Below are 20277 nucleotides of genomic sequence, written 5' to 3'. Positions count from 1 at the left end.
GGTACCTCTGCATCTTATGCTTGCTCTAAAACCATTCAGTCCTTAGCTACCATCTTTAGAAGAAAGCTGAAACATTTTTAAGTACTCTCCAAGGTTCAGAACTTAATTCCATCTCTGAAAAATAAAGGTTTAAACGATACCTATTCAAATCCTTACCATATCTTTTCATTGGGAGAACAGCTGAGGTTGCAACACTATCCCAAATGAGTGCAAAAAGAAGGAGCAAGCACAGCTTAGCTATACTTTTGGAGCTGGGCCTCTCAACTCAAAGCCTGCTAGCACTTCACTGGCCAATGAGTAAAGAAATGACCTTTTATAAAGGCAAAAATCATAGGAAGGTTCAGCCTATTAGCAACACGACGCCAGTTTAACAAACCACCACCATTTGCATGTACTAGCTTTATTGGCCAAAGAAAAATAGGTCTTTTTCTTATTTCCTGTGATTTAGCTACTGAATCCTGTAATTACTGAACTGGAAGTTCAGATCAGCAATTAACAGGGGAAAAAAATTAGAAGAAAAGAAAGAGACAAATCAGAACAGAATACTAATTCCATGTCATCGTGGGGCAGTTGCTGAGGTGTCATTCTGAAGGATAATTACAGGCACCAATATGCTTTTACTCAGCAGCAGGTGGTGATAGCAATTTGTCAACACTGTAACCAAACAATTTAATTTGCAAGGTATTCCCTCTGAAAGCTTTGTAAATTGGGTTGAACCTGCACCAAAAAGCAGTTAGGGATCGGAAATTTGCGTTAGTCCCATGCAGGTATTTACTGTGCTGCTCAGCTTCAGGAATCCTTAATGGGAGTAGCAGAAACTACAGAACCTCCCCAGGGGCTGTTTATTCTTTTCTTCAGTCTTCTTTGAGATTTACACTTTTCTTGGCCAGTGAATTTTCTTAGACCTCCCAATGCCAGGTTCCAGCCTTCACAGTCCTTGTGAATTATTATCCGTCAGAAGCTGGCCATAAGTAGTTGTATAAAAATGAAGAACAGTACAGGAAACAAACAAAAAAAATCAAAGAGCAGAAAAAATACCGGGCAGAAGTTTCAGATCTCAGAAGGCATCAGAATAAAGCATTCAATGTCTTTCTTGTTGTCTAAACTGAGTTCTGTCACTATAGCCAGTCTTACATACAATAAAAAGCACAGGTCTGAAATACCGTCTGTCAAAAGAGCAGCAGGCCAAGAAGGGCTTCAGACTGGACAATAGCGGTAATGTTTACATTAAAATAAAAGATATTTTCAATCAAGGATCCAATGGGAAGATTGCATAATCAGCTTGCTTTATAAAATGATTGGTGGCTCTGAGATGAGGAGATCATCCTCACCTAATGAAGAGTTCTGCTCAGTGTTCACAAAGTTAGGAATGTTAAATTTTGTAAGACAATGTAGGTCTTCCTCAAACACTCCACTGCTTTTGGGAACCTCTTGGAAGTGGGTATTACTATCCAGACTTGGACCTTTCTGACTCTCTTTTTCTTTGTTCATATGGTCCACTTCATTAATGCAGAAATGGAAAAGTGACTGGGATTCTTCAGTCATTTGGTGAGAAAAGACTTTCTCAGACTCCAAAGGTCTTCCAAAATCTGCCACAAAGCTGTTCATGCGAAATCTTTTTTCAGAAAGTTCTGCATTGCTGTGGAGGAAAAAGAAAAATACAGTAAACACAAAAAATAGAACTATTTGAGTTCTTATCAACAAATTTGGTTTCAGCAACCATTATGATCAGGAGAAAAGGAAACCTTATAGTTTATCTACCTCAGACTTTGAATGCCAGCACTGTTTATTATTTTCTGCTGAAGCAATTTTAAGTCTTCATTTGTCATGATAATCTTCCATGGGAGTAAGTTAATGCCGGCACTCTAAAATGGCACTTAGAGTAATCAATATACTAGAATAATCACCTCAGTGAATGAATTTATAAGCACTCTTAATTTCAAATAGTAACAATTGTTTTAAATGGCTCATAAGAACAGTTTGAGCAAAGTCCTTGATAGACAAAATGTTTTTGAGGCACAGGCAGCTCTGCTGCCACTAAGGGCATTGAGTTTGTCCAGACATCAAACCGTCTTTTCTGCTGATTTCAATCAATTAAATTCAAATTTCCGAATAAGGAGAGTTGGAACTAAAGACTACTTTAAACACTGGCAGTCTTAAGAATCCAGGTAGTTTAGGAAGGATAGTTTAATGGTTTTTGGCAGTTTTCTCTATAAATCTTATCTCAAGCCAGCATCAATCTGCATGGACTCATGCAGGAGCCATTTTGCAGCTGGGGGTGAGAAGAGCGCAAGCTAGATAAGTTTTACTGATTCATTCTTTGTTAGGCTGATGTTATATCCTGTCATCACAAAATGCAAGTTAATTGCATTTGGAAGGCAGTAGAGGTATTCAGAGAATGAGCAATGTAACATGTTCTCAGAACATGAATTTTGTTAAGAACTAATAAATCATAGTTTACATCTGAAGACGTAGCAAATGACTCTGGAGTCAGATAATTGGACACCTAAAGGTCCACCCAGCAGTGAAGAGTTTCAGTGTAATTTCATTTCCTCCAGCCTGCAGTGGGAGATAAGAGCCTACAAGCTTTTGAAAGCCTCAGATGACACCTTCAGAAGTCTACCCACTAAAATTTTCAAGTTCACAGGATACCTACCATTAGTCTTTCAGGCACAGTTAAAGATCCCTGCTTCTCAAAAGTTAATTTACTTCCATTACACAATGGGGGAATTCTGTCCTCACAAAATTGCTTCCACTAGCCTAGAAATAACAGCAGTTCTCTAGTTTGTCAAAACTGTATTGACTCACTCTGCATTTCATAGTGAAGCAGGTAGAAGAATAGCATTTAAATTGCTGTAAGACTGACCAGTAGCTAAATAATAATCTACTGTATACACTGCAGGGGGCAAACAGCCTGAAATAATTTTGAACTGACAACTGATATTTATGTATTTATAATGCAGTGAAAAGCACCACTCTGAGTTGAAGTTTTATATATAAATTTGGCAAATCTGTCCCAAGGATTTCTAGGTAGTGCTGTGGCACAGGCAGTAGAGGTGACAAATAAGCACAGGAAGAAAGAACAAGCACTGTAAGCCCAGGAAGGAGCAACTGCAGAAGAAAGTTTAAAATGCATCCACTGCAGAACTGGAATTGTTTCATAGATGTGGAAAGTGCTTCATAATCCAGTGACCTATGAAGGAGCAAAGACTGACCACACAGAGGGGCACACAAAACTGGCAATGGCAACCTAATCCTAATGGAAGAACAGAAAATGCGAATAAATTTTACAATGACCCAGAATGCTGAGGACATATGATGAAACATAAACCTGTGTTCATGAGCAGGGAGCACATGGTCTAATATACTGTGATATTTTTGGATTTTGAAATTCACAACACCATCCTTGTATTTCGGAGAGGAATTCTATTACATTTTTTTAAAACTAGACTAGAAACTTGCATAGTCTTGCTCATTACAATCTGCAAAAATTCCTCAGCAGGTATCTTTTCAGAACACCCAAAGAAAAGCAGCCTCAAAAATCCCAGGTTTGCTTAACCAAGATCAACTGATTTCTTAAAAAAAACAAAGAAAAAAAGAAAAAAAAAACCGGAAAAACAGTTATCTAACATCTACTGCTTTAAGATTACATCAGCCACTATTTTGTAGAGATAGTTTGCATGATCTCTCTCATTTGTTGCACAAATGTCCTCTTAAGAATATTTTCAAACACAGAAACAAATATGGCATGCTTTCCTCTCCTGAGTGATGAATGAGAGCACTTTTTGGAAATTCAGATATTACCAACATTTTTTCTTTTTTTTTCAGTTGCACAAGCTAATGTTCCACACATGCTTATGTATGCAAGCAAACAAAATAGAAATGCAACAGACATAATCCATAACTGATTAAATTTCTGCCAGTCCCCATCCCTATCCTGTACATTCTGCTCTGAGAATGTACCTAATTCTGAACATCTTGTATAGTTTTGAAAAGTACATCCTATCATGCCCCTTTATATTGAGCCAAGAAAAGCATACTACTAGGGAAAAAAAAAACATAACAACAGAGTATTCTACTTTGGATCCATCCATCTGAGCCCAGATACACTTAAACTCTCACATTAATGGTACTTTAAAGAACAGCCAAATAGCCTTACTGAAGTCTGAGACTTCAGAGACTTCATCCATCAGTCAAGCTGGCTTTCTCCTAGGACATAGGAATCCTATTAACATCTGTTTCTAAAGGAGGGCTCAAGGCAGCCCACTAATGAAACAACAAGTCATGAAGAGTCCAGTCAGGTATCAAAATAGAAGATTCAGGCAAACTAAAACCAGTCTGCTCTGGTTTTCCAGGTAGTTGTTTTCCAATTTTTATATAAAAGTACCAAAAAAAGAGAACACAACTGTATTCACTGCCCTTAGTGTATTCCCAGAGGATCCATGTTCAGTACCATGAGCATTTCATTACCAAATGTTGGAAAAACAGTGCTCAAATTTGTTAAAGGTGCCAACTCAGCATACATAGCAAGTAGGCAAGCGCTCAGGGACACAGCTCCCAAAGCTGCAGAGATATATAACAGATACAGAAAGGAATAATTGGTCTCACTCCGGCAACTGAAGAAAAATTATATTAGGAACAGAAGGGACTTCAAAAAGTCTCAAGCCAAATGATGAAGACAAGGGCAAGTTTGAATTCTGATCACGTTATCTGGATGTAGAAGTTGACCAAAGAAGGACATTTCACAAACTCTCTAGGACACCATTCCAAGAAAACTGATGAAAAAAGCAGAAAAGAGTGGAAGATACAAAGCAGGCCTCTGCTACCTGAAAGTAAATTTTCACAAGTGTAAAAATTTTGACAAATACCCATGTTAAACTCTCTCTGTATATGTATTTTTGACTTCACCACTTTTCCCCTCTCCAATTGTCCTCATGGGATCCAAACTCATGCTCAGCTAACAAATAAGATCTTTGTGAAAAGACACCAACAGTCACAGGGATTTAAAATCTGTTTGGGAGCAATGTCTGGCTAATTCATAATAGTCTGTAGGGGAAGCAAAATACCAAGATGTCATTTCTGGTAAGCTGGATTCTTCTGCCTCTATTTTCTTCGCACTGGAGCAAAACTATAGGAGCACAGAAGAGGCTCAGGATGTACATCTGCCCTCTCTAATGTGGCCCTGTCTCTGCAGATGTGCTATTACACGGAGTTCCAGAGCCACTTTACGTGTGATTAAATAGCAAAGGAGGCAGAGATAGGCTGCTTTAGGAAGTGATAAGCACCAGCAATTGCCTTTTGCAATCAGCTTCTCATCATTGCTACCTGCCTGCAAGCAATCTCACGCTCCAGAGAGGGTTTTTTATCTCCACTTTATGGCACACAAGCCTGAGAGGAGATGTGGGTTCAAACTTTCTCAGAGGAAGGGACACTGACAGCCTGCATCCTGTGCAAATGCAGATAAACCACTGAAGCAAGGCATGGTCTGCACATACTTATCAGCCAGAAAGAATAAAAAATAGAGGACTTTCAAGGGAGTCTGGCTTTAAAGAAGTGTCAAGCTGGTCTCTACTTCAGCATCTATTGCAATTTCTCAGCAGAAACTAAGACACTCTGAGGTCTCAGGGGTTAAGGGAAGATTTTGCAAATATTACCCAGATCTGTCTCGGGACTTGAACAAAAGTTTGGGAACCAGCCAGGCAACAGCTTCCTTAATTCAAGGTCTGCACTGCATTTTATTTGTATCTACTCTGTTGATATTTGCAGTATCACTTCATGGAAACTTGAGCCTACTTTGAACCATCCCACCTGTTTGCAAAGCATCTGAAGACACCTGTTTGGCAGCCTACCCAAAACACCCTTTTAGAATGAAAATGCTGAAATGACTTGAAATGAAGACAGACCCCACTGTTTCATAAGAACAGACTAGAATAAAATGGTACAATGTGAGCACTGTCACTGCTTGTTTGGGGGCTGCAAGAGCCCAGGTGTGCCACTTAGCAGGCTAGATTTGTTATTCCCGTTTTCAGACTCACTCTTGATGTGGTGCTCCTGTCTTTGTCAGCAGAGTCAGGACAAAAAACATGAAGATGACAAAAACTGCAAGACCAACCCAAAATCCAATCACAATGGAATCTGATGGGGAGAAAGAAAAAAAAAAAAAAAAAAAAAAAAAGTAAAAAAAAAAAAAAGAGAGAGAGAGAGAAAACAATATGATCAATATTTTTCTTGCACTTGCAAAAAGTTGCCTTCCACAGCAGCATGTGTGCAAACACAAAACCATTTGCAGCTTATTTCTGGGTGACAAAAGAAGGGATAATCAAATTTATACTTACCTATTTTTAAACAGAAGGCTGCCATTGAAAATCTCATTTTAAGGCAAAATTTTACTGAGATCTAGACAAACTAGATAGTTGATAACATAGGGAAGACAATTCTCTTGGTGAGTAAAGTAAGAGGAGCTCTCTCACTTCCAAGCATTGAAATTCAGTGCTAGAGCTAGGAAGAGAGGATTCTTTGATTTTCCTCAAAATCATCTGTCTCTGTACAACTCCTGCCATTTTAAGTTACTTCTGCCCCAGACCATTAGGTTTCTGGATTTAAATGCATTTCTTCAACAAAATATGTTTAGGAAGACCTTTTAGTAGCAAGACAGCATGCTCTGCAAGAAACAGAACCACAGATAAAACTATTTACTACTTCAATAAATATCAATAACCAACAGATACAAGGTGTTTTTGAATGGTTTTCAATTTGGGTTTCCAACTTAAGTACAGAGAACTGCAACACAATGTCAGGGGAGCGCAACAGATTTAGACAAAAAAGTCTAAAGGAGATTTTAATCTCCTTTTCTGCTTAAAGCCTTCTGCCATGAGTTTATTTCTGTAATTCCATATATTATGTGCACTAAATTACTTTCAGAACCATTCTGGAAGCACAGCCTGTGTTCACTGGTTAAAGATACACCTATGGTCAATCCTCCTAATACAAAACAGCTCATCTTGTTGGACTTTGTAGTACCTGAAGATTTCATCTAAAAAAAAATAATCCCTTTAAAATTTACGCTTGAACATTTATAGCTACTAGTACCTTCCCATTAGTCAGACATACTTGGATGGTTTGCAGCTGCATTAACAACCAGAATGCAAAATGCGATCAAGATGACTAAAAAATATGCACATAGATTATATCAATGAAGCTGGAAAATATAACTAAAAGGTAAATTAAAAAAAAAAAAAAAAAAAAAATCAAGACTCTACTAAACTACTGCTCCCCACAAAAATGTCACCTGCTATTATGTGCTGAATAACAAGCCTGTTTTGTGGTTGGTTTGGTGTCCCTGCTCCCAACAGAATTCTTCAGTTTACTGACCCTAATACTAATCTTCCTTGCTTTATTGTGCCTCCTAACATACTTCATTATTTGAATTCTTTCAAAATTCAAGCAGGTATCCTAAGTTCTCTTCAATATTTCGCTTAGTCTCACTCACTTAAGTGGAAATTATTCAAACCTACTAAATTCTAGACACTTTTTCATAATTAACATAATTTCATAAATAACCCAACTTCTGTTCAAAAATATGATATGAAGGAGACTTATACTGCTCAAAGTTACAAACAGATAGTCCTGAGATACTTTTTCAAGTTGCAGCTTTGGCCATCCTTTTCTTCATAATGCAGACTCATAACATCCAGATAATTCCATCTCCCCTGATCATTCCTACCTATTTTGCCTCTCACTAACATTACTGAGGCTTCCTCATTTTCAAAGGCACAAAAAGTGATTTTGTTCTCATCTCTGCCAGTCACAAGTATCTCCTGGCAATCTTTGTCTATTTACTTTCTAAAGCTTTAATGTTCAAAATATCTCGTCCCTACTTTTCCAGGTTTTTTGATTTCTAGTTCCTGTCTTCACTTCTCCAGCAGAAAAAGAAAAATTCAACATAAGGATACAGAATAATAAACAATAATGATGATCTAATAAGGAGAGGGATACTACTAATTGCAGAGAATCCTAGGAATTAGGAGAGAAATGTTTTTGTACAATATTCAGTCACAAGTGAAGAATAGGAACATGCAGGCAGGAAGCTCAGCTGCAATGAAGTAATGTCTCTGCTGAACTTACACTTATGAGCCTTCAGGCCTTCAAATGACACCGGTCCATACTCATAGTACTCATAGTCCCAGGTGTAATCAGAGTTAGACAAGCCCTGGGAGGTTCTGTTAGAGATCAACCTCAGGGCAGACATCTTGCACCTCAAATACAGACCTGTGGGATATGAAAGGTGTTAATGGAGACTACACTTAGCCCAGCTTTTGGGTTTTTTGTTCTTTCTCGTCTACTGGATCACTTTCTCATCACTGTTCCCAAGAGCAGCCACTGCCTCATCAGGCAAGGCTATCCCATCCCTCCCATTCCTTCCCCTAATTATAGACACAGACACTGGGGCCCAGTGAAAAGCAACCAAGATGTTTAGGGAGCTGAAGCACAGGAGGCACAAGAGCCTAAGGGTCTGTTCAGCCTGGAGAAGAATCAGTTCCAGGGAGACCTCAGTGCTGTCTGCACTTAGAGGGAGCAGAGATGCAGCTGCCAGGCTCTTCTCAGAGATGCACAGTAAGAGGACAAGAAACAATGGACAAAAACTGGAAAATAGGAAATTCACATTAGATACAAGGAGAAATTTACCTGATCTAGTCGAACATGCTTCGAGTAGGAGGTTGGACCAGATGACCACCAGGGGTCCCTTCCAATCTAAATTTCTCTATGCTGATAAACAGGCTCAATATGCCACTGCAAAAGGAAAATAAAACAGGAGTGATTTCCCTCACAGATTAACAAAAACTGCAAAGCAACACTGAGCATCATGAAATTAGCTTGATAGATATCTCTGTCATTACCACCATTCTGTACTAGAGCCTTGCATTTTGCAGAGTAATTTTTTTCAGAATATGAGACAGTTTTATGCACACCAAAAGAAAGCACATCTCAGGATAAAACATCTGCTGCAGTAGCTGGAGTCAGGAAATCCAAATGGAAACATATTACAAAATGCGAGTAAGCTGAGCTTTTGGGTAATGTTGGATTCAATTAAAACCAAACAGGATTGACTAAGACTTCAAATGCTAGGAGGGCCATACATAAAGAACAAAAAATCAGACACAAAATAAGAAACACTTTCACTCATGGAATAGGAACAGCATTTCAAATTTGTGAAACAGTTATTTCTGCAGCTATTTTACCATTACCAAGTGCTGGCAATAGTGCCTCAAAGCAATTTTAAATAAGAAGCATGCCTGAAAAAGTAAACTTCACACTTAAATGTGTGAGTTCAGAACTTCATACACCTTTCAAAAAGCTTGACTGGCAAGTTATGAATCTTTTAAAACAATAAATGGATCTATTTTTCAACCCAAAACAATTTAGTTTTCAGAATGAGCAACCTGACAGCAGGAAAGGTGAAGGGGTGGGCTGGGGAGAGGAGTGACCAACCCTATTCTTGGATCAGGACAGAAGCTTCACCATATTACCCTCACCCTTGCCTTAGCCTTTCAGAAAGCATCCAGCATGAATAAATAGCCTGAAGCACAGAGGAGAAGGAAAAAACACACGGATTTTGTGGACAACCCAGTTCATGGCATTGTACTTCCAACCCTTTCAGAATGGACAGAGAGAAAGAGGTAAGTCTAACTAGAAGTGCCTGTGTTGGCAGTAAAGTTCTTCCTTGGCTTTTCCATTTCCTCAAATTAAAGAGAGAATGTCTGATTAAGCTCTAGACAGATTTTTCTTATTTTAATCAACTAAAGCAACTGCTGCCTCTGGGAGAAGGAAGTGGCACAGAGAAAATCCTAGGATCCCTGTCCTAATTTGCTCCCTTCTCAGCTGTCAGTTGTTTATTACAAGATTCTGTGTTTTGTTTTGTGACAGTGCTCCAAGAGACTATATGGTGCCACACAGCATTCCCATCACCTTTTCCCCTTCTCCTCGGTGTTTTGTTGATGACATGTCTCTTGACAACATTGATTATGCACACCAAAAGGAAGCAAAAGAAATTTATTAGTCCTGTTTGAAGGCTTTTTTCTTTTTTATAACTTTCCAGAGAAGTTTTTCATTTAAATATTCCTCACATGGGATCACTAATGGCCACTGTCACCTCCCTGCTTTTAGTATTGCAAGGAGAGCTGAAATCCACTTGCAGAAAACTTCAGAATAGAGTATGGGCACAATCTGAAAAATGCTGTTTCTTCTCACCTCAGGTGTTTCTTCCCACCTCAAAGCAGATGGGGCTCATTGGGCCACATGCAGAGCTCTCTCCCAATCTAGTCACGAGTGTCCATTTATAATTTATGGGGAGGACAGCACTTCCAGGACACAAAGAATCCATCCCAGTATAGCATTAGGTTAGGATTAGAAGCTCCAGCCTTTCCACTGGCTGCATGCACGAGGAGATTTACTCTCACTGTAGACAAGCCACTATCAGAGGGAGAGGTGCTAATGAAAAAACTGAGTCACCAGCTCCCTGGCTAACATATAAATATACTTCTAAATCAACCAGTGGGGCTAAGCATAAGCACTGTTCCAAACCAACTTTCAGCTCACTTGGAAGCTTTGTCTGTCCAAATGCCTCCAAAAACTCAGCCTCAGACATGCCAAAACCTTTTATTCTACTTAAAAAGCCAGTCTAGAATGATGCAAGGACCAGCACAGTGAAAGAAGTGACTATTTACACCTTGCATCTCCTGAGGAAGAGCAAAGCAGGCTGAGCTGGCACAGTAGCAGCCTGTCAAGTGCATTTGCCTGGCTGCAGCAGGTCATGAAGGGATTCAGGTAAGAGATGAACACTTCCAAGAAGGAATTCCTCCAGGAGGTGCTCTCAAACACTCCTCCTGTCAGACACAGAGAGCTGTGATTCATCCCACAGCTCTGAAGCTTCACAGGGACCTCCTCTAATTGACTTTGCTGAGGGTTCTTGTGGAAGGTACAGGGGTCTTTTGAGGCAAACATGAAAGCCCCTCTATTGATTTTGACGTGTAGGGCTGCAGACAGGCTTTCCTCGCTCCAGCTCTCTTCTTCCAGGGGCAAGTAAGTCAGGAACAAAGAGCTTCACTTTGATTATTCGAGAAACCCCAAAGCAGGACTGTGTTCAGTGCTGCCAACCAGAAATTTAGGCAGGTCGGTGTCCTGGAAACTGAAAAGGGCAAGTGCTCAGAGTTTTCTTCGGGAGCATTGGGCTGCTCTCTGCAGATAAATGTAACCAGATGTTCCCCATGGAGACCCAGCTGCAACTCTGGGAGTTGAATTATGCCTTCGTGAGAACTTGTTTGTAACATGTGTGGAAGTCTGTAAGGTCTCAGCTGGCCTGACAGCTGCCAGTGGCACCTGAGCAAGTCTGGCTGTTGGGCTATGGTTGCATAAACCCCATCCCTTGAACAGCAGCAGGACATCAAACACTGTGCAGCTGGTCTATTTTCTCCAATCTGGACATCACTGATACCTTGAATGAAGCTCTCAGCCACTTACCTTTCAAAATGAAAGCAAAACTGAACATACATCACAACTTTATGCCTTAAACCACCACTAAGATCACAAAGGCATATCTGGTTTTTTGTATGTCTGAAACTGACCTTGTAACCAGCAATAACAACCTCGGAGCTGAGCTGCATGCACAAAAAGAAAACCACGTGGATTGTTCATGTACTGTTTGTTTCTGGAGCAAGAGAAACTACCACTATGGTAGACACAAGGAGCTTGTGAATTTTCAGTCACCAACTACATCTATTTTCCACATAGTTCTGTTCTGCTTAGTGCTACAGAATCGAAGCACTCAGTGGTTTCAGAAGAACAAACAAACTTTATTTGCTTGCAAACTCTGAAGATCCCAAGATCCAGATGGGAAAAAAAGAAGGAACATGTTGAACTGTGAGAAGTCCCAGCCTGAGAAAGATTAGTGCTACATCCTGGTGCATCAGCTCCATCAATTAAGCAGCACAGTTAACCCAGAAGATGTTGGCTATGAGAAGTTAACAACTCAGGCTGTTGCCATATTTTCTATGTCCTGTACCAGCACCAATATTCTGCATGGGGAAAAGAGAGTCAGCCACCCCCACTCCATCCCAAAGACTAGGAGGTAAAGTCAGAAAAAAACAAAAAGAAAGAGAGAGAAAGAGAAATAAACAAACACAAACTTATTTACACTGCTACACTGCAGCAGGTGAAAAGTAATACAGACCCCATCTTTCTACAGCCCTATCATGTGGCTTTGAACAAGCTGAGCCACTCCCAAGCACAAACAGGAAAGTCTGCAGGAAATACTTCACCTAAGGGTCCTTGTCTCTTGCAAATTCTCAGTATCCTAGGTGGGCAGGGTCTGAGTTCCAACTTGTGGTCTTTTCAGGGGAATACTCAATCCCACCTGCAATAAAAGAGAGGAAAGCAGGCAATAAAAATTAGTCAAATTTAGGAAAAAAACAAAAAGAAAGAGAGAGGAAGAGAGAGGAAGAGAGAGAGATCAGAAAAGTGACTTTAAAAATCAATCATGAGTACCAACTCTGATACCTAGGTCTTTTCTTGGAGAGAAAAGAAAGTACAGTGTTAACCGTGTTTGTCTTTGTTACTGATGTTCACAAACAGCAATGTCTGAGCTGTTGCACTGAAGTAACAAGACTAATGTTAGATTCATCACAAAAGAAGTCTATAACAATGAATAGGAAAAAAGCAAGTTTAGTCACTGCTTAAACTGTCACCAGGATAAGAGGTTACAGTTACAGACACCTTTGCCTCATAGCACCATTACATATCATATTACATGCATTTTATTATCCTTATAACTGTGCAATGTAAACTCCAACAAACTTCTGACACACCCCACACAAACTCCACACCATTATATACAGTTTGCATGCTGACTGTACTGTTTGTACCTAGTTAAAAATATGACATGACATTATGACTTTAAAGTGGAATTTAATAAAGGCTAAAAAGATTTGCCAACTATTTTCCTATAGACAATAACAATATAAGCAAACAATAATGCCCACTTAGCAGTCCATCTCAGTAAGTGGCACCTGGAAGTTAAGTCAGAAACCAACATGAAGTCATAATATACTGTGAGTTCACTGACGACTGTATGGTTCTAAAATAAATAAAGCAAATACTATGTAAGCCCACTCATTAGCTTTGTCTGAGAAGGCAGATGAAGTATACCTAATATGGTGTCACAGAATATCTTCATTCCACTTTCTCTTAAAAAGTTTCAGGCCTGCACTGACAGTAAATGGACATGGAGCTGTTAGTAGGGAGATGCTGGGTCTTGCTCCCAAAACAGGCTGAAGCTTAGCTTAACTCCAGTACCAAAAGCTCTAGATACAACAGCCAGAACATGCAGTCTTAAGACACAGCATTTTCTAAAAGTAATAAAGACTAGCCATAATTCCATTTATTTCCTGCATCTAGGGCAGGATTACACAATCAGTAATGAGCCTATTTTCCTCTCCCCACTATAAGCCAACCTCCTCTTAGATGTGCAGGCATGACAGCTGCAAACCCAAGTTCCCTCAAGACCAACTGGATTAGAAAAAAGCATTAAAGTACCAAGACTTTTTCAGTCCTGTAATGTTATAAATGCTGACACCAATGGTATATATACATATATATTCAACACTTCACAAAGAAAGGCTGTCTTTCCTTCAGCTATTTATAATATTGCTTATTTTAACCTTTCTCACTACAATCTCAGGCTGATTTGTTGTAGAAAACCCTGAAGTGAAGGAACCCTAACATATCTACTATTTAGGTAAGATTAAACTGTGAAGCAAATTTTATTAAATGTGTCTTTTTATTAGCTTTATTCTCACAGAAAGCTCAGTGCTGAGATAGGGATGTTCTGAATTCCTTTCTAGGCCTGAAGTCTGTCAATCCTATGCCTTATCCTGAGCAGAAAGAAAGGAAAGCTTCCTCCATCCACTTGTACTGATCAGCACACTGCAGGTCAACTGGAATGGCTCCATCAGAATACAACCTACCTACAGGAGTTGTTTTTAAAATACCTCCTATTTGTGCTACATGTAAGAACCAGCTAAAAAACACAAAAAAAACCAGCCTCCACAGAAGGCATAGAATGTTGCCATGTTTTAATAACTAAAAGATGGTATTCAATTTGAAAGCAAAAACACCTCACTGAGAAATTATTTCAATGCAGAGGATTACCAAATTAGATTGAGTCAAAGTGGCTAATCTGCAAGTCATGAAGAAACACTGGAAATACAGTGTTCTCCGCAGCCAGAAAACTCAACCAAACCCAAGAGCAGAGGCAGCCAGGTGTGTTTCAAATAACCCCACCTAAACCAACTCCATTTGTAATGGGGGCAAGGCTGAAGGAAGGAACTACCCTTGTGTGATATTTCCTGGAAAATCACAGCACTGATTAACAGCTAAAATGACCTGGGCTCCCTTTGTGCCAGTGACCCGTGCCTGGAGATGTCCTGCAGTGTGCCAGGCTCAGGTTTTATGCAGTTGCTTGTTGGGCTGCCCAGAAAATGGATTCTTGAAAGTAGATAGCTTTTTTGTTTTGCTTTCACTCAGAATTAAGATAGAATGCTCAAGAGACAGATGTTTTGTTTGGACTTGGTTATTAAATTTTATCTAAAGTACAGAGAGTTCTTCAACACTTTTAGCTATGAAGCTAAAAGTAAGCAAAAATGGAGGTGAATTTAGTTAGTTACAAGGTCTTTTAAAGCCTACCTATCCAATTAAGAGCTAGCATCTATATTATTTATACTTTTGACTTAATGACCAAACACCTGTGACCTGCACTGTAGTACTTTCTAATCAATTAAAAAAGTACCACCTAAAATCATGAAGAAGGAACAAGAAGGAAGGAGACAATGCCCAAGAACATCCATCTTGTCCCACACCTATTACTATAATCTGAAACCCTGCATTCAAAACCCTTCACCATGTGAAATTGCACACCATGTGAAATTACACACTTCTATTTCAACTACACACTAGTGATTTTACCTCTATCACTTAAATTTGGAAGCCTTCTCCAAGGCCTCAGGTCAAAAGCAGTGTTCTTTTGGAGGTCAGAAAGTTCAAAACTCCCAGGCTTCAGGGTTCCAACAATGGATGAGTGTGTTCAGGCCTCATTTCATAGCTCTGTTTTAGCTCTGCATCAGTGAAAAAGTCACCACAGAGCTGAGGAAGAGCTGAAAAGTGGAGTGGAAGCCAGTGACAATTTCCTCTCTCCCATTACAAAATAATTCTCTAATCTTCACACAGTGTTCATCTGGTCTGAAGTACAAGCCACAGCACGTTTCCCATAGTACCTCTTCACTTCTCAGTGTTCTCCCTGCAGAAATTGTACTGTTCCCATCCTCTGCTGAAGCCAGAGCAAGCTAAACCAGCTGGCAGGGATGAAAAAACCCCAAACAGAACAGGTATGATAGACCATTCATCAGAGCTACTTCCATACTTGGGAATCTCACAGCTGGGGTTTGACAGTGCTGTGGTGGAAAAACCTTCAGCTTGTGCTTTCACCCACACAGAGTGTGGAAGCCATTATCCCTCAGATGCAAAATAACACATCAGCTTTTTAATTTGAATCGCATATTACATTTCCTCAAAAAGTAATAAAACAAAATTACAGAGATTTTCTTTAAAATTTCCACACCTGTATGACAAATATTTTCTTAACTTTTGTAGTTATCCTAAAATGTAATGCAGAAATATTGCCTTGATTGGTTCAGTGACAATAAGCACTCACTGAAATTGAATTGTTCATCCAAAGTCAGACTGGTCTGGGGTTTTCAAACAAGAACTGGAGGATTTTTTTACCCTGTCTTCAAATCTGTGTCTTCCCTCCAGCACTGCTGAGGAAGCAAACAATTTATTGTAGTGCCTGAAATAAAAATTTCTCCTCAGGTAAATCAGGCAGCAGTACACAACTCACAGGCACACATCTGAATTCTCCCATTCTTACCCCTGCCATGTCTCTGTGTTATAAATAAGTAACCAGATGCCAAGAAAACATCATTGAACCAGTACAACCAGAGTACATTGCAGTGGGTACACAGAATAAAGCCTTCATTCATTTGCAATAAGATTTGTAGTATAATTTTGCCAGTAATAGCTCCTATTATAGGTTCAAAGACTTCAAATTTTATTTAAATTGTTGAACAAGCTGCAAGAGTATCATCTGTGCTTCACTCAAAACCTTTTCCATGACAAAGTGTACATGGGCAACCAGGGAAAGAGTAGGCAGTAAATTACTTTGTCCAGCTCTTAATATTCTGGAGGTTTTTCCCTTAAAAAAATTCTTGCAATGGCTTGGGTTTTTTTTAATACATATTTGGTTGTGATTGATACACCCAGAATATCTCATTATTTTTGACAAGAATGGAACCGGCTGTTTTCAATGGATACTTGCCATTCTCCTGGCATTTGTCCAGGCATTTATTCCCGTGGTCAAAATTATCTTGACTCTCTGATTAAGAACCTGAATAGAAAGCCACAAATGGACAAGAAAAATGGACCATAACTGGGGGCTATTACCTGATTATCTCTAAGTAGAAACCAAAACATCTGTTTGTTTCCACAGCATTTACATAAATCTGCCCTTCTGTATGCACAGCCTCTGGGAAGCTCAAATGAGAGGAGCAGACCAAAACAGGGAGTCACTGCAAGGCAGAGCAGTGGGCTGGGAAGCACATCTGGAAATAGAAGCACCTCAGTGCTCTGTCCAACAAATTCCAAGCAGCTGCCTGAGGCAGTTTGAGGCAGCATTGCCACTGATCTCCCATCTCTCCATGAGCTACGCCTGTCACACAAGTGCCAAACTTGTGGTGTGTCTATGCTTCCAGTCACTGTCCAGCTTTATGTGCCAAACAAGGTTATATGACAGGATGAAAAGGCAAATGCCAGGGGACAGGGACTGCTCACAGATAAGTTTTGCAAGCTTGTCATTGAGGTGACTGTTTCCAGGAAAAAAAGAATGGCAGCTCAGGAGAGGAACCTGAACTTACACATCAGTCGCTGTCAACAGAGCCTGAAGCCAGAGAAGAAACCACTGAGATGACAACTGTTAAAAACAGAGAAGGGAGGGAGGGAGGAGACAGAGGGAAAGAATGAGAATCAACAGACTAGGGAAGAGCACATGGAGAAAGGGAAGAAGGAAGACAGAGCAGAAGTAAGCTAAGGCTGTGTGGAGGAGAGATGATCATACCTTCAGTCAGCACAAAGGAAGAGAAATGCTACCTGGAGGGGGGAAAGCAGCAAAAAAACAAACAACCCAGAACAAACTTATCTTGGTGTTTTTCCCCCAGCTAATTTTTTTTTCAAAGGCTTTCGGTTCAGTTGTTAAATTCACTCCCAATACTCAGCAGTGTGCTTTTTAGCTGTTCTGCTTTCGAATACAGAGGGAATTGTTCCGTTACAAATTCAGAAAGGAGACACAAGCTTTTCTACAGCTGACATTGTCCACCTCACCCAAACGAACAATGCCACCTCCTGCATTTTGTTCTCATTGTTATTAGTTAAAATGAAAGAAAAATTGGCAGAGCGCTTCAGACCTTAATGCTTGCGGGAGCCGCCTTGTCCCTGTTCGGAACCGCCCCGGCCACCTGTTAACAGCAGGCAGAACTCCAGGCGCTCGGGCTTCATCCCACCGCCCAGCCGGGAGCACCCGCGGGCAGGGACACGGCGGGACAGGACAGGGACAGGCGGGCTAGGGCAGGGGCAGGACAGGGCAGGGACACGGCCGGACAGGACAGGGCAGGGCCGTCCTTTTCTCTCTCCGCTCGCTCCCCCCCGCCCGCAGCGCCGGCCCCTCGCCGCCCTTACCGCCCCAGGTGCGTCCGCCCGGCCGGATCCCGGAGCGCCGCTTGGTCCCGGCCGAAAGGCGCAGCTCCCGCGGAACCGGCTGGGCGAGGAGAGGCGGGATGGATGGAGCGGGCAGTAGGGATGGAGCGGGATGGATGCAGAGGGCAGGAGGAATGGATGCAGCGGGCGGGATGGATGCTGCGGGCAGTAGGGGCGGATGGAGCGGGTAGGAGGGATGGATGGAGCGGGCAGTAGTGATGCTGCGGGCAGGAGGGATGGGTGGAGCGCGTAGGAGGGATGGATGGAGCGGACAGTAGTGATGCTGCGGGCAGGAGGGATGGATGGAGCGGGCGGGATGGATGGATGGCTGGAGCGGGCAGGAGGGACGGATGCTGCGGGCTCGCTCCCCGGCAGAGGCGGTGAATCAGCAGCGGGCGCGCTGCCCCGGCCCGCGGGCGGCATGGAGCGGCTGCGTGATGCTCCCGCTGCCATCCACGGGCGGGGAGCGGGACACGGGGCGGGGGGCGGAGAGCGCCAGGCGGAGCATCAGCTGCGAGCAACACCTGCCTGTGGCTTGCCGGGCAGGAGCTCACGCATCCCAAAGGGAAACATCGGTTTTGGAGGGAGAGGGATGGCGTGCTCCCGCTCGGGGGCTGAGGGACCAGCACGCTTGCACACGGGGAGTCACAGTGAGCGGGGCTGCTGGGGAGCAGGGAATGCTGTCAGAGGCGCTGTCTCAGCCGCCAGGAGGCAAAGGGCAGTGCCCTAAATCTGCAGGGATTTGGTTCAGGTCTCTGCTACCATGTCACAGGATGGATCAGGTTGGAAAGGACCACAGTGGTCCAGTCTCCCTGTTAAAGCTGGGTCATCCCAGAGCATGTTGCACGGGATTGCATCCAGATGGTTTTTGAGTATTTCCAGTGAGGGAGACTCCACAGCGTCTCTGTCCCAGTGTGTGGGCACCAGCACAGTAAAGGATTTCTTCCTCATGCTCAAGTGGAACTTCCTGTGCATCAGTTTCTGCCTGTTGAAGAGCCTGGCTCCATCCTCTTGACATCCCCCTTTAGATGCCTGTATACACTGATGAGGTAAACCAGTCATCTCAATTTCCAAACCTGTGTGTTGTTGCTTCTTAAAACAAAGAGACCTTTTGGAATTGATGATATCTGTAGCTGGATCTGACAGGGGTTGGTAGCTTGATCTCTGGAGGTTGGTAGGGCACCTGGAGATCATCTAGGCTGCTGGGTCATGTAGGGTGTTTTGCTCAGGACATCACCCCCACTAGGAAAAAAAAAAAAAATTGTCATGTTTGATGGAAGTGTCTGCTTTTCCAATTCATGTCCATTTTTTTCTTGTCCTGTCACTGGACACCACTGAGAACAATCCCACTCCACCTGCTTTACTCCCACCATCAGCCTTCATCCACACCAGTGAGAGTGCCCTGAGCCTTCTCTAAGCTGAGGGATCACAGCTCCCGTAGTCAATGCTCATACATCACAAGCCCAGGCTCCTCACTGTCTTCATGGCATTTAATCACCTTCATGGCAACCAGGTGTTGGAAGGAACGACAGGGCTTCATTTTTCAATCCAATGCTAGGAAACAAGACTGAGATACCACCAATCCAACAAAGCAAGCAGATCTCTACAATTCCCACCCTCTAACGTTACAGTGGATCTTTGCTCTTCTGACACTTGTTAGCACTGTCTGCATCTATTTCTTTATAGGCAGGACCTGGGTCTTGGACAGTGCTGTCCCTCTCCAGCAGTAGTCATAAAAGCTGCCAATACTGGCATCTCCATCTCAAAAACACAGAACTGGTGCCTATGCATGCTGGTGATTGTAATCAGAAATGTGAATAAGCACAATGGCAAGTCAGGAACTTCCCATCTCCTGCTATTTTCACTGCTGTTGAAAAGGCAGAATGACTCAGGGTTTTGCTCATTTTTCTGAGCCTTAAAAAAAAATTAGCATTCAAATTCTCTCTAAAAGGAAGAAGCCTCATGTAGCTAATACTCCACTTCCAACACTTCTATGTCCTGTAAGAAAAGATTTTACAGCTTTTATACCAAATGCCAAAGAAGCCAAACAAAAACAAACCACAGACTGATGAACCAGAATTGTAGCGTTTCCCCAAGATTCTATATTTTGTTTCTAACAGTTCTTATTAGTGAAAATGCAGAATTAATGACTGTTCAGTAGTAGCAATGCAGCTGAGACTGCAGCAGAAGAAACACAGCATTCTTGCCTGATGAGATGTGGAACTGCAGGTGCACAACTGCAATGTGCAGATAAGGGTGCTGCACACTGTTTTTTCCATTCCTCCTGTTGTTTAGTTTTCTGGCTCTTTATGTTCATTGTTTCTGTCTCTTCCTCTTAATAGGGACAGCAGTGGGAAGTCTTAAAATGCAAAGAAGCTCAGCTGAGGGAAGAGGAGAGGCAGCACAGGCATTCCCTTTGTGGCT

General features: G+C 41.7%; 1 protein-coding gene across 1 annotated transcript; it reads right to left on the bottom strand.

The window, feature by feature from the left end:
- Nucleotides 1-387: 387 nt before the first annotated feature.
- MRAP2 (melanocortin 2 receptor accessory protein 2) lies at nucleotides 388-18310 on the bottom strand. Its single transcript, XM_056486760.1, has 6 exons — nucleotides 17836-18310; nucleotides 12315-12409; nucleotides 8686-8790; nucleotides 8125-8268; nucleotides 6036-6135; nucleotides 388-1639 (listed from the first exon to the last, which is right to left on the bottom strand). The coding sequence occupies exons 4-6, from the start codon at nucleotides 8246-8248 to the stop codon at nucleotides 1288-1290; spliced, it is 576 nt and encodes a 191-aa protein (XP_056342735.1). The 5' UTR covers nucleotides 8249-8268; nucleotides 8686-8790; nucleotides 12315-12409; nucleotides 17836-18310; the 3' UTR covers nucleotides 388-1287.
- Between the last annotated feature and the right edge of the window lie 1967 nt (nucleotides 18311-20277).

The sequence above is a fragment of the Oenanthe melanoleuca genome, chromosome 3 (genome assembly GCF_029582105.1).
Source record: "Oenanthe melanoleuca isolate GR-GAL-2019-014 chromosome 3, OMel1.0, whole genome shotgun sequence".
NCBI lineage: Eukaryota > Metazoa > Chordata > Aves > Passeriformes > Muscicapidae > Oenanthe > Oenanthe melanoleuca.
The sequence above is the reverse complement of the archived record's forward strand: the minus strand, read 5'-3'. Positions and strand labels throughout refer to the sequence as shown.

Bases quoted from the DNA above. Each gene is read 5' to 3' on its own strand.
- MRAP2 (XM_056486760.1), bottom strand. From the start codon at position 8,248: ATGTCTGCCCTGAGGTTGATCTCTAACAGAACCTCCCAGGGCTTGTCT. The intron at 6,136-8,124 runs GTAAGTTCAGCA...TCTCCCCATCAG, and splicing joins AGGCCTGAAGGCTCATAAGT to ATTCCATTGTGATTGGATTT. The intron at 1,640-6,035 runs GTGAGTCTGAAA...TTTCCTCCACAG, and splicing joins ACAGGAGCACCACATCAAGA to CAATGCAGAACTTTCTGAAA.